The sequence below is a fragment of the Aegilops tauschii genome, chromosome 7 (genome assembly GCF_002575655.3).
Source record: "Aegilops tauschii subsp. strangulata cultivar AL8/78 chromosome 7, Aet v6.0, whole genome shotgun sequence".
Lineage (NCBI taxonomy): Eukaryota > Viridiplantae > Streptophyta > Magnoliopsida > Poales > Poaceae > Aegilops > Aegilops tauschii.
This window is the reverse complement of record NC_053041.3, coordinates 515,621,667-515,636,444: the sequence shown is the minus strand read 5'-3', so window position 1 is coordinate 515,636,444 and position 14,778 is coordinate 515,621,667. Positions and strand designations below refer to the sequence as shown.

The 14,778-nt window shown below is 43.6% G+C and overlaps 1 protein-coding gene across 1 annotated transcript; it reads right to left on the bottom strand.

Moving 5' to 3' along the window:
- Positions 1-10,129: 10,129 nt before the first annotated feature.
- On the bottom strand, positions 10,130-12,740 carry LOC120969481 (uncharacterized). Its single transcript, XM_040396709.2, has 6 exons — positions 12,154-12,740; positions 11,821-12,047; positions 11,184-11,280; positions 10,849-11,081; positions 10,691-10,747; positions 10,130-10,594 (listed from the first exon to the last, which is right to left on the bottom strand). The coding sequence occupies exons 2-6, from the start codon at positions 11,914-11,916 to the stop codon at positions 10,466-10,468; spliced, it is 612 nt and encodes a 203-aa protein (XP_040252643.1). The 5' UTR covers positions 11,917-12,047; positions 12,154-12,740; the 3' UTR covers positions 10,130-10,465.
- Between the last annotated feature and the right edge of the window lie 2,038 nt (positions 12,741-14,778).

Sequence of the window (14,778 nt, the reverse complement as noted above, 5' to 3'; positions counted from 1 at the left end):
TCACTGACAAGAAACCCAATTTGAGTTATTTCAAAGTCTTCGGTGCTAAATGTTGGATTAGAGATCCTCATCACAACTCTAAATTTGCACCGAAAGCACATGAAGGTTTTATGCTTGGTTACGGAAAGGACTCGCACATCCTCGCGTTGCAAACGAAGTGCAGATTGAGAAAATCATCAGCGACATCAACATTCCAGGTCCTCTCACACCAGCAATGGCATATTCATCAGCGACATTAGCAATGGCATATTCATATCTCAGGAGAAATACCTCAAGGATGTACTGAGGAAATTCGGCATGCAAGGTTGCAAAGGGGTCAAAATTCCAATGCCCACAAATGGCCATCTATGCACTGATGAAAATGGTATGGACTTCGATCAAAAGGTATAGCGCTCCATGATTGGTCCTTTATTGTATTTATGTGCATCTAGGCCAGATATTATGCTTAGTGTATGCATGTGTGCCTGATTTCAAGTTACACCGAAGGAATCACACCATAAGGCTGTGAAGCATATTCTTCGATATATAGCTCACACACCAACACTTGTATTATGGTAACCCAAGGGCTCGGCTTTTGATCTCGTTGGATATTCAGACTCAGATTATGCTGGTGCTCATGTGGACCGCAAGTCAACATCTGGCACATGCCATTTCCTCGGAAAATCTTTGGTCTGTTGGTCTTCGAAGAAACAGAACTGCGTATCACTGTCTACTGCTGAAGCTGAGTACATTGCTGCTGGTTCTTGCTGTGCTCAATTGCTATGGATGAAGCAAACTCTCAAGGACTACGGCGTCAACATGAAGAATGTGCCTCTCTACTGTGACAATGAGAGTGCAATCAAGATTGCTCACAACCCTGTTCAGCACTCCAAGACAAAGCACATTCAAATTCGTCATCATTTTCTTCGTGATCATGTGTGGAAGGGCGACATCTCTATTGAGCATGTACGGACTGAAGAAGAGCTAGCCGATATCTTCACAAAGCCCTTGGATGAGAAGAGATTTATCAAGTTGTGGTGTGAGCTAAATATCCTAGAATCTTCGAATGTTCTTTGAAAAGGACACTCATCCTAACACTTATGCAAAATTGATGACTTAGATGTGCAACACATGAAGAAACGTTTTTCTTCAATCAATGAAGACTAACACTCTAAGTGTGAAGAAATTAACGAAGAATTTGATTCTCAGAGCTCTACGACAATTGTACGCGGTGTCTGAAATCATCATTCTTACACGGTGGGTTACGCCAGCACCAAAAGTTGAAATCTTCAATTGGGTTTTTCCATAGTTTTGAAATTCCTCAGTCGTTCATTTTCTTCAACTTTGCTTTGTCTTCACTGTTTCCGTTGTTTTTCTTCAATGGCTATATATATATATAGAGTTTATGTCCTCAACAGCATTCACTTATTGCTAATTCTTCAAGTTGCTTTTTTCTGCTAAGTGAATGTGATCGGACCCTTCCCCCTCTATGCTATACTCAACCCAATCTATTCACAAATTCTTCATGTGGGTTCTATTTGAAACTCGTTCAAAATCTTCACTGTGTCCTTGTCAGCTGAAGAATTTGCGAACGGAACTTTAAAACTTATCTTATCTGAATTTTCGGCGTTTGCCGCTCAAACCGTTCCATATTCCACGATAATACTTATCTATTCACCAACGATCTCACACGATCGCCACCTCTCAGTACGTGGGTGACACATGTCAAGCGAATGAGAAGGGTCAGGGGCATGTTCGTCCAATTTCTTCGGGCGAACAGTTTTTCACTCTGACTATAAATACCCCTCCCCTGCCTCACTTCATTTTTACTCCGCTCGACCTCTCTCCCGCTCGAGCTTCCCAAAAACTAGCGTCGCCGCTACTTCATCGTCACCGGTGAGGAAGAGCTTCAGTGCCTCGATCTCGTCGCCGTCGTACTCGTGCCGGCTGCGGATTTCTTCACTCCGCCGCCGCCGTAGCTGTCTTCCTCTGCCGAGTTAGGGCGTGGAAGATCTGAACTGACGAACTTCACATCTACACTTCCCAGTTCGTCGTGTTCTTCATAAAAAAAGTTACTTTTACTGTCCTCTTTGATTCGAATGTTTTCTACAAAATCTTCAAAGGTGTTTATTCTTCAAATCTTCACACACTAAACACCTCACATGTCATCTGTTCTTGATCCGTTTCTCTAAGCAACATTTTTCTTCAAGATTCCTCAATTGTGTGGATTTTCAATCTATACAACTCTGGAACCTAAGACAAAGAACGCTTAGTGAAATTCTTCAAGACACATCTGGTCAAATTCCTCAAACTTGTTCTTTTTGAAAAACCTTCTGAGAACGCATATCACCTCTCCAAATTCCTTGCAACTATACTCTATTCACAGGTACTCCTGTCCGCTACTGAATCACTAGGTTCTCATCAACTTAACTCATTTGCAGCGTTCCTCGAAGAAAAGTTGCACACCTCTTCAGAAAATTCTGTTGTTCATATTCCTCAGCTGAAGAAAATGGCTGACGGTAAGAAGCCACAGAAGGGAGGAAAAAGGCCTGAGGTCAACACAGCGTTTGAGATCCCTGATGACATCTATGCTGGGTACTGCACACCCCCTGAGGAGGATAAAAATCAGCGCAAGGTGCGCATTCAAAAGATTGAGAGGAGATGGGCACGAGAATGGAGGGAGTACATATATGTTACTCCCAAGTATATGAAGAAATTCGCTCTAAATCCTCCATGCCCAAGACCTCCATTGGCACCTGGCCAAGAAGCTGATCCCACCAGCCTCAAGCGTGGTGAGGACTATCCTGATGAATGGGCCAAGCGCCAGGCCAAGCTAGCCAAAATATCTAAGGAAGCAGTGAGGAAATTTAATGAAGACTCTACTGCTGCTGCTACCACTGCTGAGGCCTCTCCTGTCAAGCCAAAGAAGGCCATGGCAAAGAAGCTTGCTCATAAGCCAAGTGCTTCACCCTCAATGCCCTCACGGCCAGATTCTTGAAAGCCCTCACGGCCAACTCCTCAAGCTGCTCCAGCTCCTCAGCTCCTCCGCCAAAGTCCTCAGCTCCTCCGACAAAAACCTCAGCACCTGTGCATCTTGCCACGTGCCAAAGGACAATAGGCATCTCTATTGCCTCAGGAGTTTCTGCTAGTTCTTCAACTGCACCAAATTCCTCATCTGGCCCCTCTCAACTGAAGAAAAAGGCCACTGCCGGACGAGGCTCTCGTCCAAGTCCTCACAAGAAGCAGGTCACCTTTCAAGTGCCGTCTGATGAAGACGAAGCTGATGATGATGAACTTGTTGAAATCATCAGAGACAGGCAGCTCAAGGCTGCTAGAGCCAAAGGCACAAATGTGCCTCTATTTTTGGATCCAAAATTGATCCATGATTACATTGATCTCTGGCACAAGGACCCCAACACTCCTATGCCTGATTTCAAGCTGACTCCTGGCCAGAGTCATATGCTGACTGCCTTCATTCAAGAAGAAAAATGGAAATTTGAAAAGGCCAAGCAATTGAAGAAAGCGCAGTACAGGAAGGAGCGCTTCCTGAAGAAAAACGTTGTCTCCATGACAACTAAAGAACTTGTCACTATTCAATCTGAGATCAAGAAGCTCAGTGATGAATTTGACGTATACCGCGCTGACTGGCTTGGAGCCAAAGCCAGATTTGTGAATTCAACTGAGAAGTTCACTTCCAATGTTGCAGCCCCAACGCAGCAAGAAAATCCTCAGGCGGAGGCATCTGCTCAGCCGACTGAAGAAAATGCCAGCACCGCTGATGACAATCAGGCTGCTGAAGAAACTCAGAGTACCAGGGCTGATGACTGCATTCCAACCGCTGAAGAAATTGCCAGGGCAACCACTAGTGTTGCGCCTGAAGAAACTGTCAGGCCAGCTGAAGCTTCTGCCGCTGAGCCTGAAGTAAATGAACCAAATTCCTCTGCTCCTCCTGCACCTACCCCAACTCCAATTCTTGCTTCTGCATTAGATGTGAAGAAGACCAAGGCTGCAGAGCGTGCAGCTGTGAAGAAAAGGAAAGCATCAACTTCATCAGATTCTTCAGCTCCGAAGAAGATGAAGCCATTGACCAGCTCTTTTGCGAATCCAATTGATGCTATTTTGGTCTCATCCATGCCATCAAAGGACATTGTTCCTTTTGATGAAGAATATGTGATTCCAAGTGAATTAGATGAAGAGATTCCTTCTGCTGCTTCGTCAGAGCAGTTGGATGAGGAAATTGAAGCGGATGCAATCTCTTCAACCCCAATAGTCTCATCGCCCATGCCTCAGTTCACTGCTGAAGAGGCCGGCGTTGAGGAAAAGAGTGAAGAAGAAGATGTGGACATTGGGTGTACAACACCTGTGCTGAATGATGACTTTTGGGAAAGTCAGCACCCCAACTCTCCTCTGTTCACACCTGTGCAACAAATTCCTCAGTCCCCTGTCAATACTGAAGTACAAATGGGATCTGAAGAACCTCGTGCAACCCCGTCTGGCAATGAAGAAATTCCAGCCACTAGTGCTGAAGAAAATGTTAATGAAGAATTAAAAACCCATGCTGTCATTGAAGAAGAACCTGAAATTCCTCAGCCTGTGGAACCTGAGATTGCGATTCCTGAGGTGGTGATGCAATTGACTGATACTCCTCAGCCCAAGCCAAAGGATCCCTTCTTGAAGAAACATAAATTCAAGGCTGATGACTTCTTCGGCGAGCATGTCTTCTTCACTGACTATAATCCTTATGACTCTACTCGTCTTAGAAGGAAGCATTTCTGGACTGCCAGCCAGGCCAATTTTTATTCTTCACTGCTCTTCAAGAAGGACAAAGTCTTCGACCACGAGCATATTCCTCATGTGGACATGGAATCACTGCCTTGCTTTACCCCGGTCCTTAGTGTGCTTCATGATGCAGGATTGCTCAACTTTTGCTCTGACATTGTTGATTGGAATGAAGAACTTATTCTTCAGTCCTACGCAACTCTGCACGTCACAGGTGATGCTGATGATATCAACACTTGGGTATTGGACTGGATGACCGAAAACACTCATTATAAGGCACCGGCCTCTGAATTACTTCACGCCCTGCCCATCAGTCCACCCCTTGAAGGAGCTCACTGCCTGTACCAGGAGCCTGAACTCACTGCTCATTACATGGAAGTGCTTATGAAGCCTCTAAAGCCTGGTCAAGCCCCAAGGACAAAATTCCTCGTGAAGGAATTGCTATATGTGCCAAGAACAGTCTATCGCATTCTAACGAAGACTTTGAGTCCTATCAAAGGCCACGACTCGTCTGATGAGGAAATTGTTGGCATCATGAAGAATTTGCTATTCAATATCATGCATGGCATTCCTGTCAACTATCATGATTTCTTCATGAGAACTTTGGCAAATGTTGCACTCTCTCCGTTTGAGTTGAAGCCTTATGCTCCTTGGATTATGAGATTCCTCAGAACAAGGTCTTCACTCAACTACAAGGCTGACTTTCAGAATCACCTCAGCTACTTGCCCCCAATTGTCCTCAAGCGGACATATTCCTCAGCTGATGAAAAGGGCAAGGCACCAGCTGTTATTGATGAAGGCATTGTCCATTGGATGGCCAGTTTCGCAAAGCTGCATCTTATTCCACCAATGATGACTCTGCCACTCATGACTCTGCTGCAAATGGATCCAAGCCAAATCCTCAAGCCACAGCTCCAAGGGTGATGACTGACCGTGAGCTTCTTCTTAGTCTTCACCAGAAGGTGGATCGAAACCATAAATGGGTTAAGCGTCAGTTTGGTTCTATTCTTCACAACATGACTGCTACACATAATGCAGTGAAGAAAAACCATTACTACCTCCATGAAGTCTTCGGTCGCACCTGGGCTATTCTGTCACATCTATATGGTGAAGAAGATCTGAAGCAAATGGGTCTCAGGGAGGATTTTGACTGGTCCGCACCTCCACCGAAGAAATACAAGAAGGTCAAGGTTCCTTCCTTGGTGGCCAGCACCTATTCTTCATCACGCGACACCGACGAGTATGAAGACTTGGACGACACTGCGACATGCCCTTCAACAACAAACGACCCCAACAACGCTGGCGCTCCTTCATCGTCATGATATTCTTCAGGGGCGTTAGTCCTCATTTTTCGACCCTTTTGGTCATTCGATGACAAAGGGGGAGAAATTTGAGTTAGTCTTCAAGCGGGTCTACTTATATGGGCGTTTTTTTGCAAAGTTACAACTCTCGTTCTTCTGAGACTTTATTCGACCGAGTTGTAAACTTAAACTCTATGGTGGCCTGATACTTTTGCTGTGATTTTCTGCATGCTTATTCCTCATTAATGTTAATGCACGCATGCTGAATTACATCAGCCATCATATTTCATCATGCATCTCAAATTCTTCATATCATATGTTAAATGCGTGTATGAGTTACAAGATATAGGGGGAGATCTCCATGATTCTACTCTTCAAGTGTGCATTGCTTCAAAAGCAAATTCCTCACTATGCACATCTTCCGGGGGAGTTCTTCTATATCTTGCAATCAAATTCCTCAATATCAGTATTTACACTTCATACGTTTATCCCCGTTGAAAACTTAACCTATATTGTCATCAATCACCAAAAAGGGGGAGATTGTAAGTGCATCTAGTGCCCCTTAGTGATTTTGGTGTATTGAAGACTTATAGGTTAAGGGACTAATGTGTTTATGAGTGTACACAAGTCTATAAGTCTATGAGGAGTTTGAGATTTACAGTAAAAGTCGACCCCTAAAAATGAATATCTTCGACTGAAGATTTTGGATTTCTGAAGACTTCTTGAAGACTTTGAAAGTGAAGAAATTGGTGTGACCTTGAAGACTTGGTAATCATTCAAGGTACATGAAGCGTGAAGACTTTTGTTTTCGTAGTTTCATTTTCTCTTTCTTGAGTCATAGGAAACACCATACTGTTAAAGGGGGTCGAGGAAATACTAAGGAAAAATTTCCATGTGATGCTCAACTCAAAATCCTACACCTACCAATCCCTTCGAGTGAAGCCATTGAAAATCTCATATAGTTCAGTCAATTTCTTCAGTGACAGAGACAAAGTTCTTCTGGTCTCTAAGGAATTTGTTCTGACTGAGGAGTTAGGAATTCGCCAGTGCGGATTGCCTACACAGCCCTGAGGAATTTGATACTCAAATTTCCGACCGTTGCTGTGCTACGCTCCAGCTGTTCCAAAACATCTACCCACCTAACGGTCATATCATTGAAGGGCATTATGTCTTATCATGTCGGGCTGCTCCCTAGGCTATAAATAGCCGCCCCCTACAACCACTAGCTGGTTGGCTGCTCCGAGAGAAACTGACACTTGTCATTTGAAAGCATCCCATCCTCTGAGGACTTTGAGCGAAAATCATCAAGTAAGGAAACCCAAACCCAAAGTTATTGAGCATCACTGAAGAGATTGATCCTGCGTGGATCCGACGCTTGTTACCTTTGAAGATTGTGCTTCTTCCAGACGGTTAGGCGTCATGGTCTAGAGCATACAAGAGGAAATTGTGGATCACCGAGTGACCGAGTTTGTGAAGGTTTGGAAGTCACCTGAAGACTTACCACGAGTGATTAGGAGAGGTCTGTGTGACCTTAGCTCAAGGAGAATACGGTGAGGACTGTGTGTCCTCAGGTTTAAATACCTAGCCGCTCCAACCAGACGTACAACTGAGACATCAGTTGGAACTGGTATACCAAATCATTGTCTTCACCAAGCTTACTGTTTCTACTTCCTCAACTCTTTCATTTCCTCGTAACTGTGTTGTGTACTTGTTCATATCTGTTTGAAGACTTTGACTGAAGACTTTCTCAATTTCCTCAGTTCAATTTCTCCAGTCTGTTTGTCTTCATCCAGTGTTTACGCTTTCTGTACTCTGTGCTTGTCTTCATTTCTTCATGATGACCATGCTTGTGTTATGTTATGTTTACATCTGAGTACTTATTTCGCTGCAAGTAGTTCTTCACATAGGAATTTCCTCACCCACAAATTCCTCAGTGAAGAATTCATAAAAATCGCCTATTCACCCCCCTCTAGTCGATATAACGCACTTTCAAAAAGGTCATCGATAAATTAACGGTCACTTGCTACTGTGTGTAAGTACTACTTCTGTCATTAAGTCTGTACATATAGCTCAACTCTTTCATTGCATGTATATATAATTATCCTCACTATATTATGCAGATTGAAGATCGTCGAATGCAGAAAAGAAGAAATCTATGATATTGGGTTCATTAACACAAATCTCATAGATGAATTTACGGTTAAATTTCATGCCAAAGAAACCGAGGCCAACTTGCTCAAATCGTTGCTAATAAATTAAAACAAAGATAAAATACTCTTTCCTTACAACTTCAAGTGAGTATTACTGTCTTGTGCATATTCGGTTTTCCTTATTACTCGAGGTTATAGTAATGTAATTGATGAGTTATGCATGCGTGCGTAGGTTCCACTATATTCTTCTAGAGATTAAGCTTGAGCAGGGACTAGTAACCGTCTTAGACTCAAGACGAAAAGATCCCAAGGACTATGCGGACATGACTAAAATGCTCAAGAAGTAAGTTCAATCGATCATTATCGCACCATATCGTTAACTTTGTTCATTTCCTGATATCAAGTAATTGTTTTCTTTGTCTCGCAGTGTTTGGAAAGTATTCACCGCACAAGCTCCGGGACTGCCGGGGGGGCTGCGATTTACATACCCGAAAGTAAGTACTACTAGCTAGCTAGTTCCGGGCATCTCCCGTTGATTCTAGCTACTTTCATCAATGCCATTTATAATGCTCCATTATCAGTTTGATTGACCTCTATTTCTCGTAAAGTGCTTGTGACAGGAACCCAGGAATAATTACTGTGGATACTACGTTTGCGAGTTCATCTACAACGGGACGGCCAAGAATAAGCGGTGCTACTCTAAAAGACAATATGAAGTGCGTAAACAATAATATTCACAATTTCATCATATTACCATCATTTGTGTTGAGTTTCATTCATATATATGTATTGACCCCCTTCTTCAAATTAGACGTGGCAGGTGCGGGATGAACTCCTACCACAAGATCGCATAAAAGCAATTCAAGAGGAATTGGCGGTATTCTTTCTTGATCACGTCATCAATAAAGCCAGAGAATACCATGTGGAAGTTGAGTTCAGATATTAGGGGATTGTAAGAGATCTTATATTGTATATATGTAGCCCGTAGCGTCGGATAGATATACGAAAACTTGTTGTTCGACCAATCTCTCGGAGAAGGACAGGTCGATATCACTTCTCTCTGTATGCATATGTTCATGACGATCTTCTGTACTTAATGGTTTCTTGCATTTGCTTACTAGCTAGCGTATCGAGTCCTCTCTATACGTATAGTACGTAGCGTTGACCAAGCACGGAGATAAGAGAGGACACTTCTCTCTATTAGCTAGCTAACACAATATATGAAACACCTAAATTAACCCTACAAAACCCCCCAAAACCCCAACACCCCCCTTCAGAAAAAAAAACAAAAACCCTAGCCCCTGAACTGCTGACGCGTGGAAGCTTATTGGTCCCGGTTGGTGCCACCAATCGGGACCAAAAAGGCCCCCTGCCAGGGCAAGCCGCAGCGGCCACGTGGAGCCCCATCTGTCCCGGTTGGTATAAGAACCGGGACTAAAGGTATAGGGCTTTAGTACCGACCCTTGAGACAAATGGGCCTTATGAACCGGGACAAATGACCCTTTTTTACTAGTGGTACTGCATACACTAGACGATAACCTGCAACAGAGAGTAGTTTTTTCCCATTAAAAATTATATCATTTCTACACAGCCACAATGACCAAATCAAGGTTGCCGCTTCCACCATCATCAATGCGTTTTCATGTAGCCAATTGCCAAACATGTTGGCAGCACTACTAGGCAGATAAAAGTTACATGCAATCTAGATGATTGGATGACTGCCCATGTAACTCGTGCGAGCTTGCATTGGCTCTCATTGTCATGAAAACAACACTTTTACTTCCAGGCTAGTTGCGTCGAGCACAATCTTCCATTGCAAAGATCGCACATTGACGAAGATACAGCAAAAATCTTAATTTTTCAGCAATACCGTTTATTTCGAAATTATTTTATTATCTTACGACCTTACATCAGATTGGGTATTAATGTGATTGATACCCACTATCAAGAAATGTTTTGTACTAACAAGTGCATGGTGTTTTTTGACATATAATAGGACAGATGGTACTCCCTCCATCTTATAATATAAGAGCGTTTTTGACACTAATGCTAAAGCACCGGCCACACAGAATTTATACAGTGCACAATTTCTAGCTACAGTATATATATACATGCACAAAGGCCGGCCGGTTTCACGGGCTCTTCTTACATAATGTATGCACATATTTCCCAATTTCAAAAGAAGTAACACATTTAGGTGCTACTAACTTAACTTATGTAAACTTATAAAGCCTCAACCATCATTTTGTGTCATTCTCAGCTAGTTGTTCCTTTCCCACGGTGTTTCTTCATTTTGGATGTGGAGGCTGAATCGATAGCCACCCCTTGGATCTGTTGGATCAACTCTGTATCTAAGGGTCGGAACATAGTCTTCTGTGCCTTTTCCTGCATCAAATTAAACATATGTATGATAATCCAATATACTTGGAATTCCTCATGGAGTGACTATACAGAGAATAACACAAAACATAATTAACTGACCTTCCTTTGAGAGGCGCACGGTACCCCACAAGCCCTCAGAAGATTCCTCCATTTGTCCTGAAACATGAAAGACAACATGTTATCTGAATTAGTTTTTTTTAGGCAACTTTGATATTCTTCCCCAACCTAATAGAAACAACTTCAATGGTTGCCCGTACCTTGAGATGTGCTGGGTCTGGAACTGATGCTGAGAAGTAGCGACTCTTCACCATAGTCCATCGCCCAACACCATATGCCTTGACACCCTTAACCAGCTTCTTCACTTCTTCATGTGTCCAATGTTCGTTGTTCTTTCGACGGTGAAAATTCATGCTTCCGGTTCCCCAAGGAAATATCCTCCTCTTGCGAGGACCTCGTAGGCCACGCCACCATTTTTCCTTTACTATGAGGTCTAAACACCAAATATGCGTACATTAGCTTGATGAGCTTGCAAATATTCAAAAAGTGAATCTGTTCACATGTATAACTGGAAATACTAGAAAGGATAGCCTACTTGACATGGTACCTCCCAAATCATCATCGGGCTCTGGTGCAAATTTGCTGATTCCCATGCCATCAGTGCCATACACATAACTGAAATATTCTTCCACCTGTCATGAATAGATATAAGTATAACTACCTTTTTTATTTTTACTGGTGACGATGCAGATGGTTGGATTGTGTCTAGGGGTTTGGTGCCGAACAGAGTTCCTTTTGAGGAAAAAAAAAGCAATAGGGAAGGCCCCTGCTACACATGTTTGTTTTCATATACGAGTGGAGGTGAGTTACTGCAATGTTACTCCCTCCGTTTTTATTTACTCTGCATATTATGTTTGACTGAAATCAAACTTCATAAAGTTTGACCATGTTTATAAAAAAATATGAATATTTACAAGAACAAATCTATATGATGTGAAAGTATATTCAATAATGAATCAAACGGTATTGATTTTTTATTGTATATGTTAATACTTTTGTCTATAAACTTTGTTAAAGTTTGCAAAGTTTGACTTTGATCAAAGATAATATGCGGAGTAAATAAAAACGGAGGGAGTAGTACTCTTCCTCTGTCTAGCATAACTTTTTTTTAGGTGAGTGTACGTCTAGCATCAGTATGTGAGAAGGGTAGCTGAGCAACAAACGAAATGTACCTGGCTTGGAAGAGGGATGGTAACAGAAGATGGAGGCCAATCGAGCGGGTCTGCCAGAATCGGCGCCCAAATCTGCACCTCTTCCGCGGCCTCCATTCAGCGAGCAGCTGCCGCTGCAGCCGAAGTTGCAGGACAACGGGAAGTAGCTCAGGACGCAGGACTAATCAAGAGGGGCCTGATGCCAGGCCACCAGATGATGGCGCACAACTGAACATGGTGCTAGCAACCTGCAGGAGCAGATGAGATGACCACAAACAAAATTAGGACCTCTCCCGCGCATTTCCAAGTCCCGGCCAGCCTAAGGAGTTCTCGAACTAATGACGAGAGGATTACCTGGCCAATGGAGAGGGGCGGCGCGCGTGATCGTGATTCGCCGACGGGGCTGGGGGATGCGGCGGAGAACACTGGAGTAGCAGGGGCGCCGGACGCGGGGAAGAGGAGGAAGAAGCGTGAGAACAGTGTGGAGTGGTATTCCCTCTGTCCCAAGATAAGTGTCTCAACTTTAGTTCTACAACTTTATACTAAAATTAGTATAAAAGTTGAGACACTTATTTTGAGACGGATGAAGTGGCCGAAAAGCTGGGTAAAGGTTCTCTGTTCTCTGCCGGTACTACAAGTCTACAACCAAAGGACTAACCATGAGCGGCCTGATGCCAGGCCACCAGATGATGGTGAACACCTGAACATGGTGCTAGCAATGTGCAGTAGCAGATGAGAATGAGATGGCCACACCAAAATCAGGACCCCTCCCGTGCATTCCCAAGTCCCAGCAAGCCTATGGAGTTCTCAAACTAATGAGGGCAGGATTACCCGGACAATGGAGAGGGGCAGCGCGCGTGATCGTGATCCGGCGACAGGGCTCGGGGGACGCGGCGGAGAACCGTCCGGCAGGCCTGTCGTCGTCGAGGCAGGGGAGCCGGACGCGGCGCGCAGGAGGAAGAAGCGCGAGAACAGTGGAGTTGCTAGGTGGCTAGCTCTCGAGTGATGGTCCTCTGTTCTCTGCCGGTACTACATTCTCCGTCCGAGTCAAAGGGGGACCCAGACATGGCGGGTGTCGTTCCCAGGCGACCAAAGGACCCACAAAGTCTTTGTTTATAGCAATCTAAAATCTGGTAGTGTAGATCAGCTTTCTTTCCGTAGATTAATTGACAACAAGAATTGTACGTAGATCGTTTTTCTTTCCATAGCTTTGTCTTTGCGGGCATGGAAACTTGACCATCAATGTGACTTGGTTCATCTCCACGCATATGACGAGGAAACTTCCCGGAAGTTCCTCTCCATTGAACCAACCCGTGCAGGCCTCACACCCGTACGTGAAGGATGCTTCCCGGAAGGTACCTCGACGACCAACGACGACCGAGAGCCTTGTGTGTGTGGAGATGTGGACTCACCTGAAACCAACGAATCCACATAAGTACGTGTATATAGCCAAAAAGTTAGGATTATTACTGTAGTTATTATTAAGTTGGTAATGTTAGGCTGCACGTGTGATGTCACACCAGTACGGCTTCTCATGTGCTTTTGAGTCTTTATTGATGTGACACAAGAAACAAGATCTAATTCTACACGAGTACGAATGAGCGAGTCAAGGATGCGGTCCATGCAACGCAATGCCAGCAATCTGGCAAGGTTTGGCAGCTACCATGCCTACTGGTTCCTAAAAATACGACGAAACTACTGCATGGATGACAGTTGCGAGACGAACTTTGCACGACGGAGGATGAGGACGGTGCTGTCCAGGTGCAGTACGCACGAACGGCTTGATGAGATGCGTCGTCCGAAAATCGTTTGGAGACTGTCGTGTGTATACCACATCTCTCAACAGACAACTCTCAACCAGTAAGATACATGTAAACTCTGATCCAGTAAGATTCAGTGTGTGTTAGGCCTGATTCACCGATCAGTGGGTTTGCGAACCGTGAGTTTAATCGTCAGATGAATTAAAACACAAACACACGAGATCCGACTGGCCAACTAGCAATCACCAGTTTGCTCAGTTTTTCTCGCTAAAAAAAACCAGCTATTATATTTTCAAAATGCAGACTAAACTGTTGTGAAGTCGTGATAGTTCACAGGAAGAACAAGTCGTGATTGTTCAGTGGATACTGACGACGCGAGGGCGATTGTGCCTAGTATGCACAAAGCGTCGAAGGAGGGGAGCAAGTACATAATGAAGTGGTTCAGAATTGAAACTAAACTTCATTTTGAAGCAAACTTTGTTGCCGCCAACCGTAACAAGCATACCTATTATAGTGATCTCTTGCTGTTCTAACTAATTGGTTAGTTTTGGATTTTATCTGTACTTGTCAAATTCTCCCTCGGTCTCAAAATAAGTGTCTCAACTTTGGAACGAATGGAGCATAAAATAACGATAATTCATTTATGAGCTCTGGCTCATCTGCACCTTTGTTGACGTAAAAAAATCAATATAAATACTAGAAAAATTCAAAACATTCCAATTTTTTTGTGTGGTAGATAATTTGATGCGTTAGGTTCGCTTCAATTTTCAAATCATTTGGACATGTGAGCAGCTCTCGGCAAAAAAAAGACAAATTCGGGGTCTGTAAAAAAGTTTACTGTTCACACACTGTTCTGACCTGATTTGTTTTTTGCTGAGAGCTACTCAGATGTCCAAATAATCTGAAAATTGAAGCGAACCTCACGCATCAAATTATCTACCACACAATTTTTTTTGGATATTTTGAATTTTTATAGTATTTATTTTAAAAAAATTCCTGACCGGGTGTAGATGAGTATGGGCACCGATACGCCGCACTGCATAAACTAATATATATTTTGTATTTGGTATACTCTTTGTTGAGTATAAGGATTATCAGGAAGAATAGGATATACTAGGATTTATTCCACCTTGCCTTGTACTCCAAGACGACCTTGTACTCCTATGGAGCCCCGCGTCGCCCTCCCGCGGGCGACTCGGGCGCTAACCCTAATCGCCCC